At 45.2% G+C, this 25,812-nt stretch overlaps 1 protein-coding gene across 1 annotated transcript in view; it reads right to left on the bottom strand.

Moving 5' to 3' along the window:
- The window catches only part of SMARCC1 (SWI/SNF related BAF chromatin remodeling complex subunit C1), a 192,444-nt gene that overhangs the window by 30,873 nt on the left and 135,759 nt on the right, over nucleotides 1-25,812 (bottom strand). The window contains exons 25-26 of the mRNA XM_048837290.2: nucleotides 21,978-22,112; nucleotides 15,192-15,450 (exon numbers count right to left, since the gene is read on the bottom strand). Of these exons, the coding sequence (XP_048693247.2) occupies nucleotides 15,192-15,450; nucleotides 21,978-22,112 (394 nt within the window). The remainder of the gene's footprint in view (nucleotides 1-15,191; nucleotides 15,451-21,977; nucleotides 22,113-25,812) is intronic.

The following is a 25,812-nucleotide window of genomic DNA, read 5'->3' on the forward strand; positions in this document are numbered from 1 at the left end:
AGAAAAATCTTATTTATTTGGATTTTAGCCCTCCATTTAGTGGCTGCATTGGAAAAGGCAGGCGGAGCAAACAGAGGGTATGTATACACTGCTATTAAAACCCTGTGGCTGGCCTGTGCCAGCTGACTTGTGCTCACAGGGCTCAGGCTAACAGGGTGTTTAATTTCAGGGTAGACATTTGGGTTTGGGCTGGAGAACAGGCTCTATAACCCTGCCAGGTGAGAGGTCCCAGAGTTCGGGCTGCAGCCTGAGCCAGAAAATCTGCACTGCAATTAAATAGCCCCTCAGCTCAAGCCAGCTGGCCTGGGCAGCAACAGGCATCTAATTGCAGTGTAGGCTTAGTTCCAGAGCCCTGGTCTACACTAGGACTTTAGATCGAATTTAGCAGCGTTAAATCGATTTAAACCTGCACCCGTCCACACAATGAAGCCCTTTATTTCGACTTAAAGGGCTCTTAAAATCGATTTCCTTACTCCACCCCTGACAAGTGGATTAGCGCTTAAATCGACGTTGCCGGCTCGAATTTGGGGTACTGTGGACACAATTCGATGGTATTGGCCTCCGGGAGCTATCCCAGAGTGCTCCATTCTGACCGCTCTGGACAGCGCTCTCAACTCAGATGCACTGGCCAGGTAGACAGGAAAAGAACCGCGAACTTTTGAATCTCATTTCCTGTTTGGCCAGCGTGGCAAGCTGCAGGTGACCATGCAGAGCTCATCAGCAGAGGTGACCATGATGGAGTCCCAGAATCGCAAAAGAGCTCCAGCATGGACTGAACGGGAGGTACGGGATCTGATCGCTGTTTGGGGAGAGGAATCCGTGCTATCAGAACTCCGTTCCAGTTTTCGAAATGCCAAAACCTTTCTGAAAATCTCCCAGGGCATGAAGGACAGAGGCCATAACAGGGACCCGAAGCAGTGCCGCGTGAAACTGAAGGAGCTGAGGCAAGCCTACCAGAAAACCAGAGAGGCGAACGGCCGCTCTGGGTCAGAGCCCCAAACATGCCGCTTCTATGATGAGCTGCATGCCATTTTAGGGGGTTCAGCCACCACTACCCCAGCCGTGTTGTTTGACTCCTTCAATGGAGATGGAGGCAATACAGAAGTAGGTTTTGGGGACGAAGAAGATGATGATGAGGAGGTTGTAGATAGCTCACAGCAAGCAAGCGGAGAAACCGGTTTTCCCGACAGCCAGGAACTGTTTCTCACCCTAGACCTGGAGCCAGTACCCCCCGAACCCACCCAAGGCTGCCTCCTGGACTCAGCAGGCGGAGAAGGGACCTCTGGTGAGTGTACCTTTTAAAATGCTATACATGGTTTAAAAGCAAGCATGTGAAAGGATTACTTTGCCCTGGCATTTGCGGTTCTGCCTTTGCAAAAGGTTTCTGGGGAGGGCAGCCTTATTTCGTCCTTCATGGTAGGACACTTTACCACTCCAGGCCAGCAACACGTACTGGGGAATCACTGTAGAACAAAGCATTGCAGTGTATGTTTGCTGGCATTCAACCAAAATCCGTTCACGCGGTGGGAGGAGGCAAAATGCGACCTTGTAACGAAAGCACATGTGCTATGTATGTAATGTTAACTTTCAAGGTTTACCCTGAAAGAGTGTAGCCACTGTTTTATAAAATGTGTCTTTTTAAATACCGCTGTCCCTTTTTTTTTCTCCACCAGCTGCATGTGTTTCAATGATCACAGGATCTTCTCCTTCCCAGAGGCTAGTGAAGCTTAGAAAGAAAAAAAAACGCACTCGCGATGAAATGTTCTCCGAGCTCATGCTGTCCTCCCACACTGACAGAGCACAGACGAATGCGTGGAGGCAAATAATGTCAGAGTGCAGGAAAGCACAAAATGACCGGGAGGAGAGGTGGAGGGCTGAAGAGAGTAAGTGGCGGGCTGAAGAGAGTAAGTGGCGGGCTGAAGACAGGGCTGAAGCTCAAATGTGGCGGCAGCGTGATGAGAGGAGGCAGGATTCAATGCTGAGGCTGCTGCAGGACCAAACCAGTATGCTCCAGTGTATGGTTGAGCTGCAGCAAAGGCAGCTGGAGCACAGACTGCCACTGCAGCCCCTCTGTAACCAACCGCCCTCCTCCCCAAGTTCCATAGCCTCCACACCCAGACGCCCAAGAACACGGTGGGGAGGCCTCCGGCCAACCAGCCATTCCCCCACAGAGGATTGCCCAAAAAAAAGAAGGCTGTCATTCAATAAATTTTAAAGTTGTAAACTTTTAAAGTGCTGTGCTTAAAGTGCTGTGTGGCATTTTCCTTCCCTCCTCCACCACCCCTCCTGGGATACCTTGGTAGTCATCCCCCTATTTGTGTGATGAATGAATAACGAATGCATGACTGTGAAGCAGCAATGACTTTATTGGCTCTGCAAGCAATGATTAAAGGGAGGAGGGGAGGGTGGTTAGCTTACAGGGAAGTAGAGTGAACCAAGGGGCGGGGGGGTTCATCAAGGAGAAACAAACAGAACTTTCACACTGTAGCCTGGCCAGTCATGAAACTGTTTTTCAAAGCTTCTCTGATGCGTACCGCGCCCTCCTGTGCTCTTCTAACCGCCCTGGTGTCTGGCTGCGCGTAACCAGCAGCCAGGCGATTTGCCTCAACCTCCCACCCCGCCATAAACGTCTCCCCCTTACTCTCACAGATATTGTGGAGCACACAGCAAGCAGTAATAACAGTGGGAATATTGGTTTCGCTGAGGTCTAAGCGAGTCAATAAACTGCGCCAGCGCGCCTTTAAACGTCCAAATGCACATTCTACCACCATTCTGCACTTGCTCAGCCTGTAGTTGAACAGCTCCTGACCACTGTCCAGGCTGCCTGTGTACGGCTTCATGAGCCATGGCATTAAGGGGTAGGCTGGGTCCCCAAGGATACATATAGGCATTTCAACATCCCCAACAGTTATTTTCTGGTCTGGGAATAAAGTCCCTTCCTGCAGCTTTTGAAACAGACCAGAGTTCCTGAAGATGCGAGCATCATGCACCTTTCCCGGCCATCCCACGTTGATGTTGGTGAAACGTCCCTTGTGATCCACCAGAGCTTGCAGCACTATCGAAAAGTACCCCTTGCGGTTTATGTACTCGGCGGCTTGGTGCTCCGGTGCCAAGATAGGGATATGGGTTCCATCTATAGCCCCACCACAGTTAGGGAATCCCATTGCAGCAAAGCCATCCACTATGACCTGCACATTTCCCAGGGTCACTACCCTTGATATCAGCAGATCTTTGATTGCGTGGGCTACTTGCATCACAGCAGCCCCCACAGTAGATTTGCCCACTCCAAATTGATTCCCAACTGACCGGTAGCTGTCTGGCGTTGCAAGCTTCCACAGGGCTATCGCCACTCGCTTCTCAACTGTGAGGGCTGCTCTCATCTTGGTATTCATGCGCTTCAGGACAGGGGAAAGCAAGTCACAAAGTTCCATGAAAGTGCCCTTACGCATGCGAAAGTTTCGTAGCCACTGGGAATCGTCCCAGACCTGCAACACTATGCGGTCCCACCAGTCTGTGCTTGTTTCCCGAGCCCAGAATCGGCGTTCCACAGCATGAACCTGCCCCATTAGCACCATGATGCATGCATTGTCAGGGCCCATGCTTTCAGAGAAATCTGTGTCCATGTCCTGATCACTCACGGGACCGCGCTGACGTCGCCTCCTCGCCCGGTATCGCGTTGCCATGTTCTGGTGCTGCATATACTGCTGAATAATGCGTGTGGTGGTTAATGTGCTCCTAATTGCCAAAGTGAGCTGAGCGGGCTCCATGCTTGCCGTGGTATGGCGTCCGCACAGAAAAAAGGCGCGGAACGATTGTCTGCCGTTGCTCTGACGGAGGGAGGGGCGACTGACGACACGGCTTACAGGGTTGGCTTCAGGGAGCTAAAATCAACAAAGGGGGTGCCTGTACATCAAGGAGTATTTCAGGCAGGACTGCACGGAGGGTTCCAATAAGAAATGGTGCACCTAAGTTATCGTTGTTATTGGAACAAGGAGGTTAGCCTGGCCTCTGATTGATACATGGCTAGATTTACCTCGCTGCACCTTCTCTGTGAGTGACTGCAGTGTGACCTAGAGGAATGAGTCCCCTAGACAGGGGAGGAGGCAAATGAGTACAAAACAAATCTGGTCTATTTCTTGTTTTGACCCACTCCATCTATCTTTTACATCTTTGGCTGGCAGCAGACGGTGCAGAAGGACTGCATGCCATCCACATCTCATGGCTGCTCGGCAGAAGATGGTACAGTACGCCTGCTAGCCATCCCCATCTCTTGCCTGCCTGGCAGAAGATGGTGCAATACGACTGCTAGCAATCCTCATCTCTTGCCTGCCTGGCAGAAGATGGTACAGTACGACTGCTAGCAGTCCGTATCGCCTGCCTGCTCACCATAAGACGGTTCAATAGGACTGACTGCAGGACTAAAGAGAATGACCTGGTCAAGTCACTCCAAATGTAGTCCCTGCGCCCATGTCTGCCCAGGCGCTCCCAGCCGACGCGGCCAGGAGCACCTCGGACACGATGAGGACGACTACCAGTCGTATTGCACCGTCTGCTGCCAGAAGGCAAGGGGTTACTGCTACTGTGCAGCAAAGCCGTACCGCGTCTGCCAGCACCCAGGAGACATAGGGTGACGGTTACCTGAGCGGGCTCCATGCTTGCTGTGGTATGGCGTCTGCACAGGTAACTCAGGAAAAAAGGCGCGAAATGATTGTCTGCCCTTGCTTTCACGGGGGGAGGGAGGGAACGGGAGGCTGACGATATGTACCCAGAACCACCCGCGACAATGTTTTAGCCCCATCAGGCATTGGGATCTCAACCCAGAATTCCAATGGGCAGCGGAGACTGCGGGAACTGTGGGATAGCTACCCACAGTGCAACGCTCCGGAAGTCGACGCTTGCCTCGGTACTGTGGAAGCGCTCCGCCGAGTTAATGCACTTAATGCACTTAGAGCATTTTCTGTGGGGACACACACACTCGAATTTATAAAACCGATTTCTAAAAAACCGACTTCTATAAATTCGACCTTATTCCGTAGTGTAGACATACCCAGAGAGGCTTAGTTCCAAAACAATGAGCATAAAGTCCCTTCCAGAGTACACTCTGTTTTCCTGTTCAGTGAAGTGCCGCTCATCTCAAAGGATTCTAAAGCACTTTATAAACTACTTGCAGATAGCACTCCACCCACCACAGAAATGCAATAATCTCATGGGCGGAAAGTAACACAGGAGTTAACCTAATTAGACTGCAAACTCCTCTGGACAGGGGCTGTATTTTCCTGTGTGCACAATGCCTAACACAAAGCACCGTCATCCTGACTACACTACCAGTACTAACAATGGAGTGAAGAATACTGTATCAACTGAAAACCACAAAGGGAGTTTGGGGAGGAAGGGAGGCAGAGTGCTATTACCCAACCTGGAATTTTTCCGGGACAGCAGGGTTAACAACCTTCCTCTTAGGGCATGGTTATACTTGCAGATGTAGAGCTCTGTGAGTTAAACCCGCCGTCGTAGAGTGCAGAAGGGAAAGCGCTGCAGTCTGTCCACACTGACAGCACACTGGTGTGGCCACATTTGCCACTTGCAGTGGCACTGGGAGCGGTGCATTATGGGCAGCTGTCCCACAGAGCACCTCTTCCCATTTTGGCGCTGTGGCTTGTGGGAAGGGGGTGGGCGCTGTGGGGCATTCTGGGTCCTGTCTCAACACCCCATGATGCATTGGTTCGCATCCCAGCATTCCCTTTGCTTCTGTCCACATTTGGCGCCATCTTTCAACATTTTTTGTACTGCGCGCTCTGTCTTCCCTTTCGGTCTGTGGGAATGGAGCCCGAACTGCTGAGAAGTATGCTGAGGAGTCTCGCCAGCATGTCACGTTTGGCAGTCGAGTTATCCTTATGATCCAAAGTGACAGTGAGGGCTCCGACGATATCGACTCAAGTAATGCATATGACACGAGTTTGCTTGTGGCATTCATGGACGTGCTCACCATCATGGAATGCCGCTTTTGGGCTCGGGAAACAAGCACTGAGTGGTGGGATCACATTGTCATGCAAGTCTGGGATGATGAGCAGTGGCTGCAGAACTTTCGGATGAGAAAAGCCACTTTCATGGGACTGTGTGAGGAGCTCGTCCCCACCCTGCAGCGCAAGGACATGAGATTGAGAGCTGCCCTGCCGGTGGAGAAGCGCGTGGCGATTGCAATCTGGAAGCTGGCAACTCCAGACAGCTACCGATTGGTTGCTAACCAATTTGGAGTGGAGAAGTCGACCGTTGGAATCGTGTTGATGCAAATCTGCAGGGCCATTAATTGCATCCTGCTCAGAAAAACCATGACTCTGGGTAATGTGCATGACATTGTGGCTGGCTTTGCACAAATGGGTTTCCCTAACTGCAGAGGGGCAACAGATGGCACATATATTCCAATGCTGGCACCAGCCCACCTAGCCTCCGAGTATGTTAATCAGAAGGGGTGTTTCTTGATGGTTCTCCAGGCGCTTGTAGATCACCATGGGCATTTCACTGACATTAACGCAGGCTGGCCCGGAAAAGTGCACGACACAAGCATCTTTCGGAACACTGGCCTGTTCAGGAAGCTGCAAGCCAGGACTTTTTTCCCAGACCAGAAGGTCACTGTAAGGGAAGTCGAAATACCCACTGTGATCCTTGGAGACCCCGCTTACCCTTTAATGCCGTGGCTCATGAAACCCTACACAGGGAGCCTTGACAGCAGCAAGAAGCAGTTCAACAGGCTGAGCCAGTGCAGAATGACTGTGGAGTGTGCTTTTGGCCGCTGGAGCTCTCTGTATGGGAAGCTGGACCTGGCCGATGACAGCATCCCCACAGTTATATCCACATGCTGTATCTTCCATAACATTTGTGAAAGGAAGGGTGAAAGATTCACTCAGGCATGGAACTCGGAAGTTCAACACCTGGAGGGTGAATCTGAACAGCCAGAGAGCAGGTCTATTAGAGGGGCCCAGAGTGGGGCTGCAAGGATTAGGAATGCCTTGAGGGAGCAATTTGAGGCTGAAAGCCACCAGTAATGTCTGGTGCCCTACACAGGAGTGAACTGCAGTGGTTCCAATGTCAGCAGGAATCTGTGTTTGCTATGCTGACTTGTAGTGCCTGTTTCTTTCCTGGGCTAAGGTATCTTTTACTTTATGCAATAATAAAGAATTTTTTCAAAGCCAATAAAATCCATTTACTGAAAAGAAAATTCATTTATTGAAAAGAAACACAACTGCTTGGGAAACAGAAAGGGCAAGCGGGTGGGGTGGGGTACGGTACAATCACAGATTTGCATATGTCCTGTTGTCATACTCAGCCTTCCTGTCTGGAGTGCTGTGCATGAGTGCTGCACTTCAGGATGGCTATACTGCATGGTGATGGGGGATAAGTGCAGAGGGTAAGGGTCATAGTCTTCAGGTATGGGTGGTGAAGCTACAGGTGTTGGAGGCAGCTGGTGGTGGTAACAACCTGGATGTTGGGGAAAGTGGGTTGGAGGTGACATGGGGGCACAAGGGAAAGAGTTTTGGGACAAGGGTGGGGGAAGGGTGGGCACGGTAGTGTTCCGCCTGCATGGCTACGAGCGCCGGGATCGAATACGCTTGGTGCTCCATTATGCTTATCAGCCGATCCGTGCTTTGCTGCCAGAGCACTGCGCTTTTGCGCTGGTGCTCCTCATTCTGCTGGCGGATCCTCCTTTCACTGTCCTGCCACTCCTGCACCTTTAGATTTTCATACACTCCTGCACCTTTAGATTTTCATTACTTCAATACTTGAATATTCAAGTAATGAAAATCTAAAGGTGCAGGAGTGGCAGGACAGTGAAAGGAGGATCCGCCAGCAGAATGAGGAGCACCAGCGCAAAAGCGCAGTGCTCTGGCAGCAAAGCACGGATCGGCTGATAAGCATAATGGAGCACCAAGCATATTCGATCCCGGCGCTCGTAGCCATGCAGGCGGAACACTACCGTGCCCACCCTTCCCCCACCCTTGTCCCAAAACTCTTTACTTCATGCAACATGTGTTCCTTGCTTCTATGGGGTTTCTGATTCTTTGGAGTCTTTCAGCTGGTGATAACATGGACGGCTGAGGTCTCAAGGTTGCATCTGTAAAGGCAAAATGCAACACTCAACAGAGACAGCATTGTTCACACCAGTCAGAGCAACGATTCCCCCATACTTAAGGGCAAGCACCGTCTACACAATAGCATAATTTGCCCGTCCCAAACCGAGCGCACATAACCCACAGGAGCCCCAAAATGATGAGTAAGCACAGGGTCAAGCGTGACTGATTGTTTCATGGCTTTACTGTCCTCTGGGTTTGTGCGCCTTGGGGAGAGCCAACAGTGGCAGGGGGCCCCTATACGGAACACTGTCCCCACATTTTCCACAGGAGTTCATCCTGGAAGATATCTCGCTGCTGATGGTGACCTGGGAAGCAAGGGAGGGTCTTCTATTGCAATGCGGATTCCACCCTGGCCCATATGCAGCTTGCCTGTGGGCAGCAATGGTCCCCCCGCCCCCCACGGCACAGTGGTGTGGACAAGTTAGCCTTACTGGGACAAGGAACACAGTGGCTCTCCCGAGAAACCTGCACAAGTGCATTGCCCAAGTTCTGGATGAGACCTCTGAAGAGGTCACTGAGGCCGATTACCACGATGTGAGAGAGCAAATCAATGCCCTGTTCCACATCAAGGCAAGCATACAGCCCTAACCCTCCTCGCCCCAAGAGCCCGCACTGAATAACTTCCTTCCCAAAATAAAAGCTGCTTACTGGAAACCTCCTCTGGTGTTTGTCCTTCCCCAAGCACTGGCCGCCGCGACTGGCTACCTTTCTCCTGGCTTGAGAACAGCTCCTGGCTGCATGCATCTAGGGATTCCGTGGTGTCTTCCTCCGCCTCAGCACCCTCGCTTCCGCTTTGCTGCTCTTCCTCCTCCTGCCTGTTGACCTGAAGTGTCCATGGTGGTACTCGGAGTGGAGGTGGGGTTGCCCCCAAGTATCGAGTCCAGCTCTTTGTAGAAACAGCAGGTCATAGGGGCAGCACTGGAATGGCTGTTTGTCTCATGGGCTTTGTGGTAGGCACTCTGCAACTCCTTCACTTTAACCCTGCACTACAGTGTATCCCAGTCATGGCCCCTTTCCATCATGTCCCTTGATATTTGCCCGAAGATATAGTAACTCCTACTGCTGAAGCGCAGCTTCCTCCCCCCAAACACTGATGAGGTCCAGCACCTTCCCATTGCTCCATACTGGGGACTGCCTGGAGGCACGGTCACCTGGAAAGATTCGCTGAGAGCATTCCAAGCCTGGCTGAGCAAACAGGAAGGGGATTTTCAAAACTCCCAGAGAATTTAAAGGGCGGGTCTGATGGTTGGTCACCTGAGGGCAGGGCAGCAGAGTTCAAAGTGATGACCAGAGTGGCTAGCACAGGCATTGTGGGACACTTCTGGAGGCCGATCAGAGCAGACTATAGGACCAGCGTGTCCACACTGGTGCTGCGGCACTCCAGCAGGGGTGCAGCAAACGTTACTCCACTTACCGAGGTGGAGTACCAGCAGCACTGTAGCCACGGAGTCAGAACCCTCTACATGCCTTGCCAGTGTGGACGGGTAGTGAGCTAGTGCGCCCGGGGCTCCTTTATTGTGCTGTAACTCCCAAGTGTAGCCAAGCCCTTAAATAATAAATTGGACGCTTAATGAGCAGAGATATTTGGGCAGTCAGTTTTAAACCTGGTCTGAAAGGGGTCATTATCAGATGGATGAATGCCAGCTGCTAATATATATTTAAGAGAAACTAAGAATCAGAGAAGGGAAGTGCTAGTGGCTCGTACTATCATGAGGTTCACCACAAATACTTACGTGCTATGATTATGGGTGTCGATGTAGATATCGGGACAGATATATTTATGGATTAGTTATGCTAGGTCTCAGATGGACATCTGTCAGATGTGTCTATATGCTGTGTTTGTTGAGTTAACTTTGTCACTGAGGGATCTTCCAATATAGACCCAAGGTGCCAGGATGTGGCGAGGGGAAGAGAAATCAAGAAACTAGCTGTCTTCTATGCCTGTTCCACTCAGGTCAACTTGAGAGTCACTGACTCAGAGGACTCACGGGTGCGGGGGGGAGCGCAACTTGTTGGGTTTGCTTAAGACTGCCCCCAAGGATCATAAAGTTCTAGTTCTGATGCACTCTTGAAACCAGAGATTTATCCCATTTTCCCTTAACGAGGTAAAAAAAATTATCCAACGTTATATCTCTCAGTTTGTAGCTGGAGAGTTTTTGCTACTTAAAATGATGGAGACTCTCCTAGTCTTTCTAGGAGGACATCGTAGCAAACTCCTGGTCTTCCACCTGAGATTTTGAAGGCGTTTAAAGCAATCCCCTTTCTACAAGGACACTACAGGGAGAAGGTGAAAGAGGGAGAGAAGTCAATTTTACCCATGAATTCTCAAGCAAACAAATCCCTTGAAAGGGCCAAGGATTCTTACCCTTAAGAAAACTGAAATATAGGAACTGCCATACTGAATCAGATGCAAGATCCAGCTAATTTGGTCTTACAGTGACCAATAACAGATGCTTCACAGGAAGGTGTAAGAACCTCACTCAGAAGGCAGATGTGCGATCATCGGATATTAGTTATCCTGATCTCTAATAGTTGCAGATTGGCTTAAACCCTGAAACTCTGGTTTAATACCCCTTCCAAAACTTGTTCTAACAACTCGGGATATTCTTGATATCCACATAGAATGTACAATACATTTTTGAATCTTGTGAAGTTTGTGGCCTCAATGACATTCTGTAGCAATGAATTCCACCATCTAATTACATGTTGTACGAAAATATTATTTCCTTTCATCTGTTTTGAATTTGCCATGTTTTAATTTTGTTGAATGTCCCTCTGTTTTTGTGTTAAGAGATAGAGGAACAGAAGTTCCCAGTCTGCTATCTCTAGAACATTACTGTATATACTTCCTTCATGTCCCCTCTTACTCGTATGCTTTTCTACGGTAACAATCCTCATCTTTCCGATCTTGATTCAGCAAGGAGAGTTTTTTCAGGTCCTTGATCATTTTTGCTGCCCTTCTCTGAACCCCCTCCAGTTGTGCAATATTCTTTAAACACTGAATGGCCAATACCGCACACAGAATTCCAGATGGGGCCCCACCACTGATTTATATAAATGTATTATAATATTCTTCACATTATTCACCATCTCATTCCTTATGCAACTTAATATCTTGGTAGCTATTTTGACCATGGCTGCAAGGTGAGAAGAGGCCCTCATTCAACTGTCTACTGGGACACCCAGGTCCTTTTTGTGCTTTGACACAGTTAGTTTAGAATTCTGTACGATGTATGTGTAGTTTAATGTTTTCCTCCAATGCATTTCTTTGCATTTGTCAACCTTGAATTTTTGATTGATCTAGCTGATTTAGGACTCTGTAGTTACCACAGTCCTCTCTGGACCTATCTGACCTAAATAAATTTTGTCTTCTGCAAAATTTGCCAAGTCACTGTCCACAACCCTCTTTCCATACCATTAACTCTATTAAAATATGGGATCTAGTACACAACTTTGCAACCCCTACTAACAACCTTTTATCATGATGAAAACTGACCGTTTAATCCTCTTTGCTTTCTGTCTCCTAGCCACTAGTTTTTGATTCAGGACAATACTTTACCTCTCACCCCATGACTCCTTAGGTTCCTTAGTAGCCTCTTGTAGGACCTTGTCAAAGGCCTTTAAGAAGTTCAAATACATTTTGTCAGCCAGTGGTTCTTCATCCACTACTCTACTGATATGATTAGTGAAATGCTATTTTCCTTTGCTGAAACTTTGCTGGTTAGATCTTTTCATATCATGAGCTTCCAAGTGGTTTTTTTTAATTGTTTTTTAATATCATTTGAACTGAACTGCCAGGTAAAGATGTGAGACTTAAAGGCTTTTAATTCCCCAGGATCATCCCTAGAACTTACTTTTAAAAATATAGTTGCAACATTTGCTACCCTTCAATCCTCTGGAACAGCAGCTGCTTTCAATGAAACATTGCGTATTTTGTTAGCAGCTCAGTTACTTCATACTTAAAGCTCCGTAAGAATTCTTTGATGGACCATCTCGGCCCAGTGATTGATTGCATTTGTATTTATCAATTTGCTTCTGCACCTCCTCTTCTGACACCTCAATCTCAGAGTATCTCATCATTGTTACCAGAAAAAAGTTGGTCCAGGGTAAGAAATTGTATGACATTTTTAGCACTGAAGAAAATTCAAACAAATCATTTAGCTTCTCAGCAACATCCTTTATGAGTTCCTTTAACCTAGTCATCCTGTAAACCCACTGATTCTTTTGCAGCCTTCCTGCTACTTTTATTTTTTTTATATATATATATTTTACACACACACACACTCCCCATTTTGGTGCTGGCTCAGCACCTGTATGATGTGCAAACAGAAGAGGGGTAACCTCACAGTCTTTGAACAGTTCCAAAATTTGTCACCTTTGCTCATTTCACAGTGCCCAACAGGTAGGTGCCTGCCTCCTCCTCCTGGTGTGCTAAGAATAAAGCTACTTGGCAGTGCCACCAGTGAGACAAGGGGTTAACCGCACCAAGGCTGTGACCACCACACTTGGACTAACAAATAATTCAAACTCACATAAGCAAACAAATTAAAAATAACTATAAACTTTATGTAAGAATTTGAATAAAGAGAAATACTCAATCAGTAAAAATATTCAGTGATTAAAATGATTACAGATATTTATAATGCTTTTTAATTACTATTGGCTATGCTGTCAAGCGCACTAGGTCACATGACCACACACTCTCTAATGTTCCTAACCATAAGTGATTCTCCCCTCAGTTTCGTCCACCTGTCACGTCTCAGGTACCCAGATGGTGCATATAGAGATATGTTGCTGGCCCATAAGGAAATGTTGTTAGAAACAAACTTTAGAATTATAGAAATGTAGGGCTGGAAGGGACCTCGAGAAGTCATCAACTCCAGAGCCCTGTGATGTGGCAGAACCAAGTAAACCTAGACCATCCTTGAGAGATATTTGTCCAACTTGTTTTTAAAAGCTTCCAATGATGGGACTCCATGACCTCCCTTGGAAGCCAATTCTAGAGCTTAACGATCCTTATAGTTAGAAAGTTTTTCCAAATATTTACCCTAAAGCTCCCTTGCTACAGATTAAGCCCATTACTTTTTGTCCTACCTTTAGAGGACATGCAGAACAACTCATCACAGTCCTCTTTAAAACAGCCCTTAACATATTAGACCTATCAGGTCCAGCCTCAATCTTTTGTCAAGACTAAACATACACAGTTTTGTTAACCATTACTCATAGGTCAGGTTTTCTAAACCTTTTATCATTTTTGTTGCTCTCCTCTGGACTCTTTCCAATTTGTCCACATCTTTCCTAATTTCCCTATTACTTATTGCCTGCTGTTTATTGGTTTCATGAGCATCACATTTCCAAATTTTGAAGGATTTCTGTTTGGCTAAAAAAAACAAACAAAAAACTCTTGAACCTAATCCTGTCGTACTTGCTCCAAACATTACAGTATCACTACTATAAAATGCCATATTTTGGACTATTACTGAAGAATACAGTAACCCTTTTTATAAGGGTAACTCAGATGAATCTGATTATTTAACTAGCTGAAGTTTTCCCTTTACAAAACCACAGATCCACTCTGGTCTTTGACCTTCTCTTGTGCTCTTCTAAAGAACCTCATTTTTTCAGGGGATTGGAAAGAGAAGAGAAGAGACTAATGCTGGGCTCCAGAGATTGACATGGTTTCAGTTCAATTTAATGAAAACCACGTGGGTCACTTTGAGCATCACTCTGCTCATCCGATGAAGCCATTTATTCTAATCGTAACAGGGGAAGAGTAGCAGAAGAAGAGTAGCCATGATTTAGCATAGTACTACAATTTGTCTCCATTATCTTCCTGTTTCTGAAGCTCACAACTTTGGGTTATCATGGATTCTTATGTCCTTCTCTCCTCACATACAGGCTCCCTCCAAATCTTGTCATTTCACTCTTAAAACATTTCTAAAATCTGTTCTTTCCTTCATAGTCCCACATCATAACTCTCATATTTGAGCTACTACAACCTTCCCTATCATCACTCCATCTGTTAATCCTTCCTGATATATACTTCTCCACTCTTCAGTTTAAAATTCAGAAGCTAAAATAATCTCTTTCTAGATGCTCCGACCAAGTCACCACCTTCTGAACCCAAAGACCTTCAGTGTCTCCCTATCATTGAATCACAGGACTGGAAGGAACCTTGAGAGGTCATCTATCCAATCCCCTGCACTCATGGCAGGGCTATGTATTATCTAGACCATCCCTGACAGGTGTTTGTCTACCCTGCTCTTAAAAGTCTCCAATGGCGGAGATTCCACAACCTTCCTAGGCAATTTATTCCAACACTTAACCACCCTGACAGGAAATTTTTCCTAATGTCCAACCTAAACTGCCCTTGCTGCTATTTAAGCCCACTGGTTCTTGCCCTAGCCTCAGAGGTTAAGAACAACAATTTTTCTCCCTCCTCCTTGTAACAACCTTTTATGTACTTGAAAACTTATGTCCTCTTTCAGTCTTCTCTTCTCCAGACTAAACAAACCCAGTTTTTTCAAACTTCCCTTATAGGTCATGTTTTCTAGATCTTTAATAATTTTTGTTGTTCTTATCTGGACTTTCTCCAATTTGTCCACATTTTTCCTGAAATGTGGTGCCCAGAACTTAACACAATACTCCAGCCGAGGCCTAATCAGCACAGAGTGGAGCAGAATTACTTCTTGTGTCTTGCTTACGACCCTCCTGCTAATACTTCCCACAATTATATTTGCTTTTTTTGCAACAGTGTGACACTGTTGACTCCTATCTAGCATGTTATCCACTATGACCCCCATATGAGCTCTATTAGCTCATACAGCCTGCAGTTGTGCCAAGTCACAGAAGTTACCAAACAAAACTGCATCATGCAGTAACATACAATAATGTTAGCCATTCTGGTCTCAAAGTGCATTTCTCTTTTATAAGAAGACGCACCCTTTATATGAAACACACACTACATTAAACAAGTACACAAGCAGATGTGTACTTTCATCTGTCATCACTTCTTCCCCTGGCCTTAATCAATCATGATGATCTTCTCTTACAAACTCTTACCTGGCTGTGGTGGATGAGGGGGGGGCATCTGGTGGTGCATCATAGGATATGGAGGGGGCTGCTGATGGGGCAGCATGCCCGGATGACCCGGTGCCCCAAGTGGGTTCATGCCAGGCCCACTGGAATGCTGGTGTGATTGTTGTGTGTTCTGACTGTGCTGCTGCTCCATTTGCTGGCGAGCCCTTAACTCTGCATATTTCAGCTGCTCCATGTGGAAGTTCTGTCGCTCCGTCAGCAGCTGCTGCCTCTGCTGCTCTAACTGCAGCCAAGAGAAAAACCATTCCAGTTAGAAATATGAAAAGATGTAAGAAGTTCTCCCCACAATGCTAGAAGTTCTTATCACCAATTTGGAACTCACCTGCTTAGCTCACCACTATTTTCCACTCAGGATGACCATATGTGCCATTAAAAAGGGATATTGTCTGTTACCACCCACAGCAGTTAGTTAACTCTACCATGGTGTTTTCATTCCAGGGAACCCCATGGCACTACAACTACAATTTAACCCAAGATAGACTGTAGACGTTCACCTCCTCTCACTTCTGCAAGCAATCGCTCTCCCGCTGATCCAGTTTCCTCCCCATGTTGCACTGTGGGAAAGACAATCACTAAGAAGGAACTGGATACAACCAGAGGAGTTTTCTATGGAAAGACTTCACCACCTAATTCTGCCCCAACAACATGTGCTCACAAAGTTCATACAGGGTCCTAATTCTATGCCTAGATTTTCAGAAAAAAGAAAAGGAGTACTTGTGGCACCTTAGAGACTAACCAATTTATTTGAGCATGAGCTTTCGTGAGCTACAGCTCACTTCATCAGATGTATACCGTGGAAACTGCAGCAGACTTTATATACACACAGAGAATATGAAACAATACCTCCTCCCACCCCACTGTCCTGCTGGTAATAGCTTATCTAAAGTGATCATCAGGTGGGCCATTTCCAGCACAAATCCAGGTTTTCTCACCCTCCACCCCCCCACACAAATTCACTCTCCTGCTGGTGCTAGCCCATCCAAAGTGACAACTCTTTACATAATCAAGTCGGGCTATTTCCTGCATAGATCCAGGTTTTCTCACATCCCCCCCACCCCCATACACACAGAAACTCACTCTCCTGCTGGTAATAGCTCATCTAAACTGACCACTCTCCAAGTTTAAATCCAAGTTAACTATTACCAGCAGGAGAGTGAGTTTCTGTGTGTATGGGGGTGGGGGGGATGTGAGAAAACCTGGATCTATGCAGGAAATAGCCCGACTTGATTATGTAAAGAGTTGTCACTTTGGATGGGCTAGCACCAGCAGGAGAGTGAATTTGTGTGGGGGGGTGGAGGGTGAGAAAACCTGGATTTGTGCTGGAAATGGCCCACCTGTTGATCACTTTAGATAAGCTATTACCAGCAGGACAGTGGGGTGGGAGGAGGTATTGTTTCATATTCTCTGTGTGTATATAAAGTCTGCTGCAGTTTCCACGGTATACATCTGATGAAGTGAGCTGTAGCTCACAAAAGCTCATGCTCAAATAAATTGGTTAGTCTCTAAGGTGCCACAAGTACTCCTTTTCTTTTTGCGAATACAGACTAACACGGCTGTTCCTCTGAAACCTAGATTTTCAGAGTGACAGCTATGCCTCAAGGCACCCCTTAACCATTGATTTGGATTGCTGAGGCTAATACTGTTTCATGTTTGGACCAGCTGCCTTTTCCTTAAACTTTTTAAAAACATGTTATTGTGGTTTCAGTACAAAGCTTTGTAACAAGTAACCTAGATGATGAATAAATGAAGTCAGCCGCAGAAGATGCTTCTTACTATGCGGCTGTTACTATGCTGATCTTCTCATTATGGTTAGAAAAGCTCATATGTACATCTTAGCTAACTCTAAGCTCAGCAAAGCGTAACAGATAAGTGTTTCCTTGTACCTCTAAATGTTTTAATCTAGTTGAGGTATACCACAACATAGCTTTCACCAGATCCATCCAAACCCCCTTCTATTCAGTTACTCATGAAAGAAAAGCAAAAAAGTGGGGAAATTGGATTTTGGAAAGTCACCTATAAAGTTTACCAGCTTGATACCTGTATTTTAAAAATGCATCTGCCCTGTTAGCCAGGAAGCTGATCAGAGACCAAATGCCAGCCTCTGAGACATGCTGCTCATAAATTCTTTTCCCAGTTTCTTTGCAATCTCAACACAGGTGAGTTACGCTCTGTGAAGATGAACTGCATGTCTAGATACAAACTAAACTCTTCTTTCCCTTCCCCAGGAAGAACGAAACAAAAGAGAGATGATGTGATTTTTTAGTAAAAGCAAAAACATCCTCTCCACCCCAGAAGCTAAATGCCCGTTCAAACAGAAGCATTTAAAGCTACAATACAAACTATGGGGTCTAAAAAACAAACAGTTTGTCTGCATTCAGAGTCCTTTGCTCATTGCCAACATACTTTAAGATTTCTAGAAGAACACCACTCCACAAAACAAAAAGGAGTACTTGTGGCACCTTAGAGACTAACCAATTTATTTGAGCATAAGCTTTCGTGAGCTACAGCTCACTTCATCGGAATAATGCATAGCTCTTGTGGGGGGCTCTTTTTCAGCATGTAATGACCACAATGTGTTTATTCATGCTGCCATGATTTCTTTGTCCTTGACCAATTTGACACTTTACCAGGAGGAACCTGATACAATGAAAAGACAAATACACCAATGGTGTAATGGTGCATGTGTGAAAACGGAAACAATAGGTGGCAGGCAGTTCACAGCAGAATTGCTTTGAAGTCCCTGAGAGCAAGGCTTAATAAAAAGATACCACTGGAGCCTACTTTCATATTCTAACACATTCCTGCTTCTCCATCTGCAGGCCATCTTCTCTTGGTGCAATACATGTAAAAAGGGCAATCCAGTAGAATGTCATTACAAACTTCCCCACAATGCAAACACGTGTCTAGCAATATGCACCAAATCTAAATGCTGATGAAAGCTTTTCCTCTACACAGTTCCCCCATTGGGATGGCAAAAAGGATAGGGGGACAAGAGATAGAGTCACACAAAAGAGACTCATGAAAGTTGAAGGCTCATGTGAAACATACATGAGCTGTGATGCAAGTCAGGCCTAAAATTGATTCACAGCCCAACGCAGCAGGTTCCACATGCTAGCTCTGAAACGGCTGAGCCACACTCCTGGAGAAGCGCAAAAAGATGGGTTTAAAAAGACATGTACCATATTGTTATGTCCACAGAATTAGGCTTCAGGAGGGTTTGTCATCAATACACATAAGTTTTCTATCAAGGCAGATCAGTACGCATGCATTTACCTTTCAATTCTCAGAGCCAGGTGATAACCTGACAATGACAAATCATACAGGAGCTAAATTAGATTGTCTCAACCTGGATCACAGTGCACATCTGTCCACATCACAAACAAATGCATGAACAACTTGACTCATGGAGGTGACAGGAAATGGAAAAAAGTGCTATGTCAGGAAAAAAGTGCTATGCTCCTGACATAGCATTTTTGAAGGTTCTTCAGTACATTTGCTGTAAACATCTACAACAGGAAAAGATTTAGAATGGCATAATGTTTTCAAGCTGCCTCAGAAAGATGCGCAATTAGAAATGACTTATAAATATCTATCTAATATGTTCACACTACAGCAGCCATCACTGGTTCATCATTCTACCTCCCACACTGCCTTTCCACGACAGTAAAAAGAGTGCATTCATTCATGTGTTACCACAATTTCTGGGTCAACAATGCTGCTATCAACAGAATCTCCAGTTACACATAATCAGCACTGAAATAGCTTCAGATTACAAATAGAACAAAATGTGTTATGCATAAAACCTCCTCCCTCCTACCCCCCAGCCACACGTGCAGATTTCTTTTTAACAGTTACAAGCATGTGACCTTTACTATAATAGAGGGCTGAGACAGCTCAAGTGGAGCTGTATGGACATGTGGGTATGGAACCTACCACAGTACTGAGGAACTTCTGTTTTGGTTAAATTTAATTACTCCACTAAACATCCAGAGTGTCAGCGGCATATAGCTGAATTTTGGCCACCAGGAGCCAGGGGGGGAACTCATACATAGAATGTTAAGAAGGAAAATGTCAGGCTGCCTCAAAATGAAGAAAAAAGAAAGAAAGGCTGTCACTATAATGGAGTTTTCCCCCTAAAGATAAGAAAATCTACAGAGAACCTTTTCAACTTATTTATGGCCATTTCTTTAGTTGCCAATCAGTGTCAGAGGCAGACATGCAGAGTGAAACAGCTGAGGATACGAGGCAAAGAAGAATCTCTTGTTGACATTCTTTTTTGACAAAAGACCACACTTTGTCAAACTCTATCAGTCTGACTAATGCTAAGATGTGGATGTAAATTCCATTAAATTCACATGTGAGGACTGCCACAGTGCCACAGGAATTGCATCTGTATCTCTCCCACTGCACACCCCCACCCTGATGGTCCACTCCAAGAGTGTCTAGTAAGGTCTGCAGCTGTCATATGTACCTGGGCAGGGACCCTTGTCCCACTGCTTTCTGACTGAAGATTTTGAGGCTGCACAGCTCCCTGCCTTACACTGCGATACCCTCAGCAAACCAGTCTGCCTAAAGGCCAGCCCCTGTGCGATGCTCTCCAAGGACTATGAACAGGGTTTTGCCAGCAGTTACAAGTTACCATGCCGATATGTCTACGCAAGCACACTTATTCTTTCTCCAAACTTTCTGCAAGGGTTGGGGCCCCCCCTTGGATAGAAAGTCCTGACCATTTGCTGGATCAGAAAGAAAGCCCTGAAAGCTTATTATATATTTTAACCAAAAGGCCTTTGTTTCCTAGTTTCTGGAAAATCCAGCTTGAATGAGGGAGTCTGTGCAAACCACTGCAGGGTATGGTACCTCTCTAGAGTTATTTAGTTTCAGTTATTCACCTTAATCACATTCCACTGTTTTTAGTTCCTGGAGGAGCTGTGGTAACCCTTCCCCATGGAGTAGAACACAATCATACAGAAACCATTTGTAGATTTAATACAATATAGTCCCCCAAAATGTTGCCTACTATTGCAATATCTGTCACAAAGGCAAGTATGGAAAACCCAGGAATTACAGGTAATTAGCCCATAATCTCATCTACTGTTACCTCCACACTGCCCACAAAGAGAAAAAACCAACTACTCCACCAGGATATGCAAAAAAAGGGATGAAAAATTTAACTTTGAGCTCACCACTGAAGTAGTCAAAAGGATACCATGTCTCATTCAAAAAAAAACAAAACAGCTGAACAATATGTCAGAGGCTGATTCAGTGAATGCTGCATATCCTGCAAAGACAATATCTCTTTCCCTGGTATTTCTGATTCTAATTGTGCACAGCAAAGAAATTACTGAGTGTTAAAACAAAAGACTCAAGAAGCCGCCAAAAAAATCACTGATTTATTACTATTAATTTGTATTAGGACTGTCATGTTTCAAATGATCAGAAACTAAACTAAACCTGTGTCCTAGCCCCTACTAGTAAGCTAAGTCTCTTCCCAAGACAGAATGCTGATTCTTTGATCAGCAATCACCTTATCCTGCTGCTCAACTCCTCCGCTTTTTCCTCCATTGTCTCTACTCATTGTCTTCCATGCCAATCTGAGCTTGTTCCCAGAGCACTGTCTTACTGGCCCCCTCGCCTCTGTCCCATGTTCTTAGCTTCCTTTTTCTGTCCCTTTTGACCTGCCATTTTCCTATTCTTTCTCATCTTTCTCATCATTCCCATCCGTGCCTATGGCTGCATCCTCCTCTCTCTCCCCTCTCTTGGAGCTCCCCATTCTTTCTCCAGCTCAGAGATCTGTTACCTACTCAGGGAGTTCCTCCACAGTGTAAAGTGCACTGTGAAGATCAGAGAGTTGAATGCTGCCACACAGGAGTGTACCCACTCTGCTACTCAGGTTGAGTAGAATACTGACTAAAAGCACAGAGGAAGTGAGAATCTCAGGGGAGCTGGAAGAGCAAATCCCACAAAAGAACTGGAGAAGCAGACTGAAAGATCAGACTAGGGTTTGATCTAAAACCTGGGGAGGACAGAAAAGGCAGAGGATTGGTGTCCTAGAGACCATACCCTAGCGATGTATGAAAAGCATCTCCCCACCCCATTCCCTGTGGAGGAAAGAATAGCCATCCTTGAATTACAAATTGCTCCTCTCCCCCTACTCAGCAGATGTAATCTCTGCACAAGCTTGGCAAATTTTCATCCCAGAATGAATACAGGGTGGGGGCAAGAGGCAAATTAGGGGCCAATGCATAATAGATAGTCCTAACTCACTCTTTTACACCACAGAAGAGATCCTGGGTAGACACATCAGAGAGGTGAATTAAACAGCTTAATATGAGTAACTATGAATTCTAAGGGTATGTCTATACTGCAGTTAGACAGCAGTGGTTGGCCAGTGCCAGCTGATTCTGCTGGCACTAAGGGACTGTTTAATTGCAGTTTAGACATTCAGACTCTGTCCAAGATCTGGGACCTTTCCACCTGACAGGGTCCTAGAGCCCGGGCTCCAGCCCAAGCATGAACATCCACACCAAAGTTAAACAGCCCCTTAGCCAGAGCCTGAGTCAGCTGGCATGGGCCAGCCGTGGGTTTTTAATTGCAGTGTAGATATACCCAAGGTGAGCTAACAAGAGTTGTATATTTAAAGGGTCAGGAACAGATGAAATTGCTAATACACCAGCTGTTTTGACATGCAGAGACCTCTCTAGCCATTGGCTTGCTCTAGGACATCACAGAGAATTAGTCTCCTGCACTTACTGCCTCCTTCTCTCTGTCCATGATTGTTTCCAGCTCTTCAAAATGACGAAGTTTGATCTCCAGTTTCTTCATTTGTGTTTCCACCAAGAGGGCTACCAAGGACTTGATCTTTCGCTCTTCCACTGCTGCTAGGTGCTAAGGATAAAAAACACAAAACTTAGCACCCTCCTGCACACACAACCTTTACAAAATAGACAGTTCAGTGCTTTAAGGGATTGAATAATCAAGTATGAGTTGTGTCCTAGATTTTCCATTTGTTCACTTTAACCAAATATTTATTTTCTTTTCATTTGCAATCCTTTATCTTCACAATGATCATCCTCCTAGTATTTCTGAAGTCTTTAGTCAAAGTAGATAGATGTTAAGCTTATATATAAATGAATACTGTACAAGCTCACTCCCCCTAGACAATCTGATTTTGTCTTAAAACCATCTGAATTTGAGAACAACTGGAGTGGAGGTTTTAAAATGGAAGAGCGAGGGGGTAATGAGTTATCAAAGGGCAAAAGATTTATGGTGGCTCAGTTACATGTGATCTAAAAAGTCTTCATTATTGTGGTGTCTGTGAGGCTACTACACAGGAAGACACTCAAGAAGACTGAGGAAATGACAGATATACCTCTGCCATTCTAGAGACCTTTGCTCAAACAAGTAAAATTACAATTTTGCCCAATGTAGCAGTTCCATTTCAACCAGGGAGAGAGTCTACACAGCCTTAAGTAGCTACGCCTCACTGCCAGTGTATAAAGTTTGTTGAAAGGTTATATAAAAGAAACCCCAGTTTTTCTTTACAACCAGTTTACTGCATTGCTCTTTTATGAAATACTGAAGCTACATTCAAAATTTAAGAGTGCAAAAACAGCTTACAGACAAAACCAACGGGCCTCAAATATCCCCCTCAAGCTTTATCTTTACTATTGCAGATAATCAGATGTACATCTAAGGATGATTAATTATTTAAATACATGCCATCTAAATGAAACAGCTCTCAAGCACTGCTTGAGTATTTCAAGTTTAAAATGTAAAAAGACAGAAGGATGAGCACTTTAATTGACCACACATACTAGCTATTGTTACAACTCACTGCTCGAATACGTACACTCCCCCGCCAGCCAAAAAACAGTTACCTATCTTTTGTAACTGTTGTTCTTTGAGATGTGTGGCTCATGTTCATTCTATTCTAGGTGTGCACACGCCCATGTGCATAGTCATTGGAGATTTTTGCCTTAGTGGTATTTGTAGGGTTGGCTGTAGCACCCTCTTGAGTGCCGTGCGTTGGTATATTAGGCGCTGCTGACCCTATGCCCTTTTGGTTCCTTCTTGCTGGCAACTCCGACAGAGGGGCAGGTAAGGGGATGGACACGAGCAACACATCTCGAAGAACAACAGTTACGAAAGGTAGGTAACCGTTTTTCTTCTTCGAGCGTCTGCTCATGTCAATTCCATTCTAGGTGACTAACAAGCAATATCCCCGGAGGTGGGCTCAGAGTTCAGTCTAGCGGCTTGCAGTATGGCTCTACTGAAGCCAACATCGTCCCAGACCTGATGGGTAAGTGTGTAATAGGACGTGAAAATGTGGACAGGCGACCACGTGGCTGCCCTACAGATGTCCTGGGTAGGCGCTTGGGCTAGGAAAGCTGCTGAAGAGGCTTGTACCCTGGTCGAGTGGAGGGTTACAGTCGCCAGGGGTGGCACCTTCGCCTGATCACAGCAGTAGCAAATGCAGGACTAATGAGTTCCCTGGAAGTACAAGCACAGGACTACCGAGTAAAAGCAGAGAGGCTATTTTATCTCTGTATTGGGCACTGATGCGACTGCTACTGGAATCGTGTGTCCCGTTCTGGTGCCCACAATTCAAGGATGCTAATAAACTGGAAAGGATTCAGAGAAGCGCCACAAGAATAATTAAAGAACTGAACTGGAAAATATGCCTCCGTGAGGGACTCAAGCAGCTAAATCTATTTAATTTATCAAAATGAAGACTAAAGGGTGACTTAATCACAGTTTATAAGTACCTACATGAAGAACAAATATTTGACTTCAATGGGGTCTTCAATCTAACAGACAAAGGTATAACATGATCCAATGAAAGCTCAAGCAAGAAATTCAGATTAGCAATAAGGCACAAATTTTTAACGGTGAGGGTAAATAACCACTGGAACAATTTAACATAAGAATGGCCATATTGGGTTAGACCAATGGTCCATTTAGCCAAAATCCTGTCTTCCAACCATGGGCAATGCCAGGGGCTTCAAAGGGAATCAACACAACAGGCAATTCTCAAGTGATCCATCCTCTGTCATCCACTCCCCTCTTATGGCAATCAGAGGCTAGAGACACCCAGAGCATGGGGTTGCATCCCTGACTATCTGGGCTAATACTCATTGATGGGACCTATTCTCCATGAACTTATCGAATTATTTTTTGAACCCAGTTATAGTTTTGGACTGCACAACATCCTCTGGCAACGAGTTCCACAGATTCACTCTGCATTGTGTGAAGAAGTACCTTCTGATGTTTGTTTTAAACCTGCTGCCTATTAATTTAATCAGGTAACCCATGGTTCTTATTTAAGTGAAGGAATAAATAACACTTCCTTATTCCTCTTCTCCACACCATTCATGACCTCTACCATATCCTGCTCAGTCATCTTTTTCCAAGCCAAGAAGTCCCAGTCTTTTTAATCTCTCCTCATATGGAAGCTGTTCTATACCCCTAATCATTTTTGTTACCCTTCTCTGGACCTTTCCAATTCTAATATATCCTTTTTGAGATGGGGTGACCAGAACTGCACTTTGTATTCAAGAAGTGGTCATACCATGGATTCACATAGTAGCATTATGATATTTTCTCTGTTACCATCTATTCCTTTCCTAATGGTTCCTAACATGGTTAGCTTGTTTTGACTGCCACCACACATTGAGCACAATGACCCCAAGATCTCTTTCTTGAGTAGTAACAGCTAATTTAGACCCCATCATTTTGTATGTATAGCTGGGATTATGTTTGCCTATGTACACTACGTTGCATTTATCAACAATGAATTTCATCTGCCACTTTAATGCCCAGTCACCTAGTGTAGTGAGATTTCTTTGTAACTCTTTGCAGTCAGGTTTTGACTTAACTATCTTGAGTAATTGTGTGTTGTCTGCAAATTTTGCCACCTCGCTGTTTACCCCCTTTTCCAGCTCATTTATGATTATGTTGAATGAGACTAGTCCCAGTACAGTTTCCTCTCTCGACTGTGAAAACTAAGCATTTATTTCTACCCTTTGCTTCCTGTCTTTTAACCAGTTACTGATCCATGAGAGAACCTTATCATGGTCTGTGGTGGATTCTCCAACACTGGAAAATTTTAAATCAAGACTGGATGTTTTTCTAAAAGATCTGCTCTAGTTCAAACAAGTTATTTCAGGGAAGTTCTATGGGCTGTGTTATGCAGGAGGTCAGACTACACCATCACAATGATCCCTTCTGTCTTGATTATTTATAAATCAGTATTCTTGTCATAGGCTGTTTTGATCAACCACATGACTAGATAAAGAGCACTATATCAATCTGCAGCAGAAAGGGTGTCCAGTGGTGGGAAAAAATGAAAGGACCCATAGGTCCTGAAATGCATTTTCATGGTCAGCGAATATTAATTCAGCAATTTGGGGTTGGGAAGGGAAGAGATGCAATGGGTGTATCACCAAAACAATTAAAAAACAAAACAAAAAACCCCAAACAAAAATCTCATACAAAAAAACCTATTATTTACCACTTTGAACCTTTCACCAAAAGTGTTAAGCACTTTACAAACTGCGTGTGTATGGGGATTATTAGCTCCATTCTA

This window comes from Caretta caretta, chromosome 2 (assembly GCF_965140235.1).
Source record: "Caretta caretta isolate rCarCar2 chromosome 2, rCarCar1.hap1, whole genome shotgun sequence".
NCBI classification, from domain to species: domain Eukaryota; kingdom Metazoa; phylum Chordata; order Testudines; family Cheloniidae; genus Caretta; species Caretta caretta.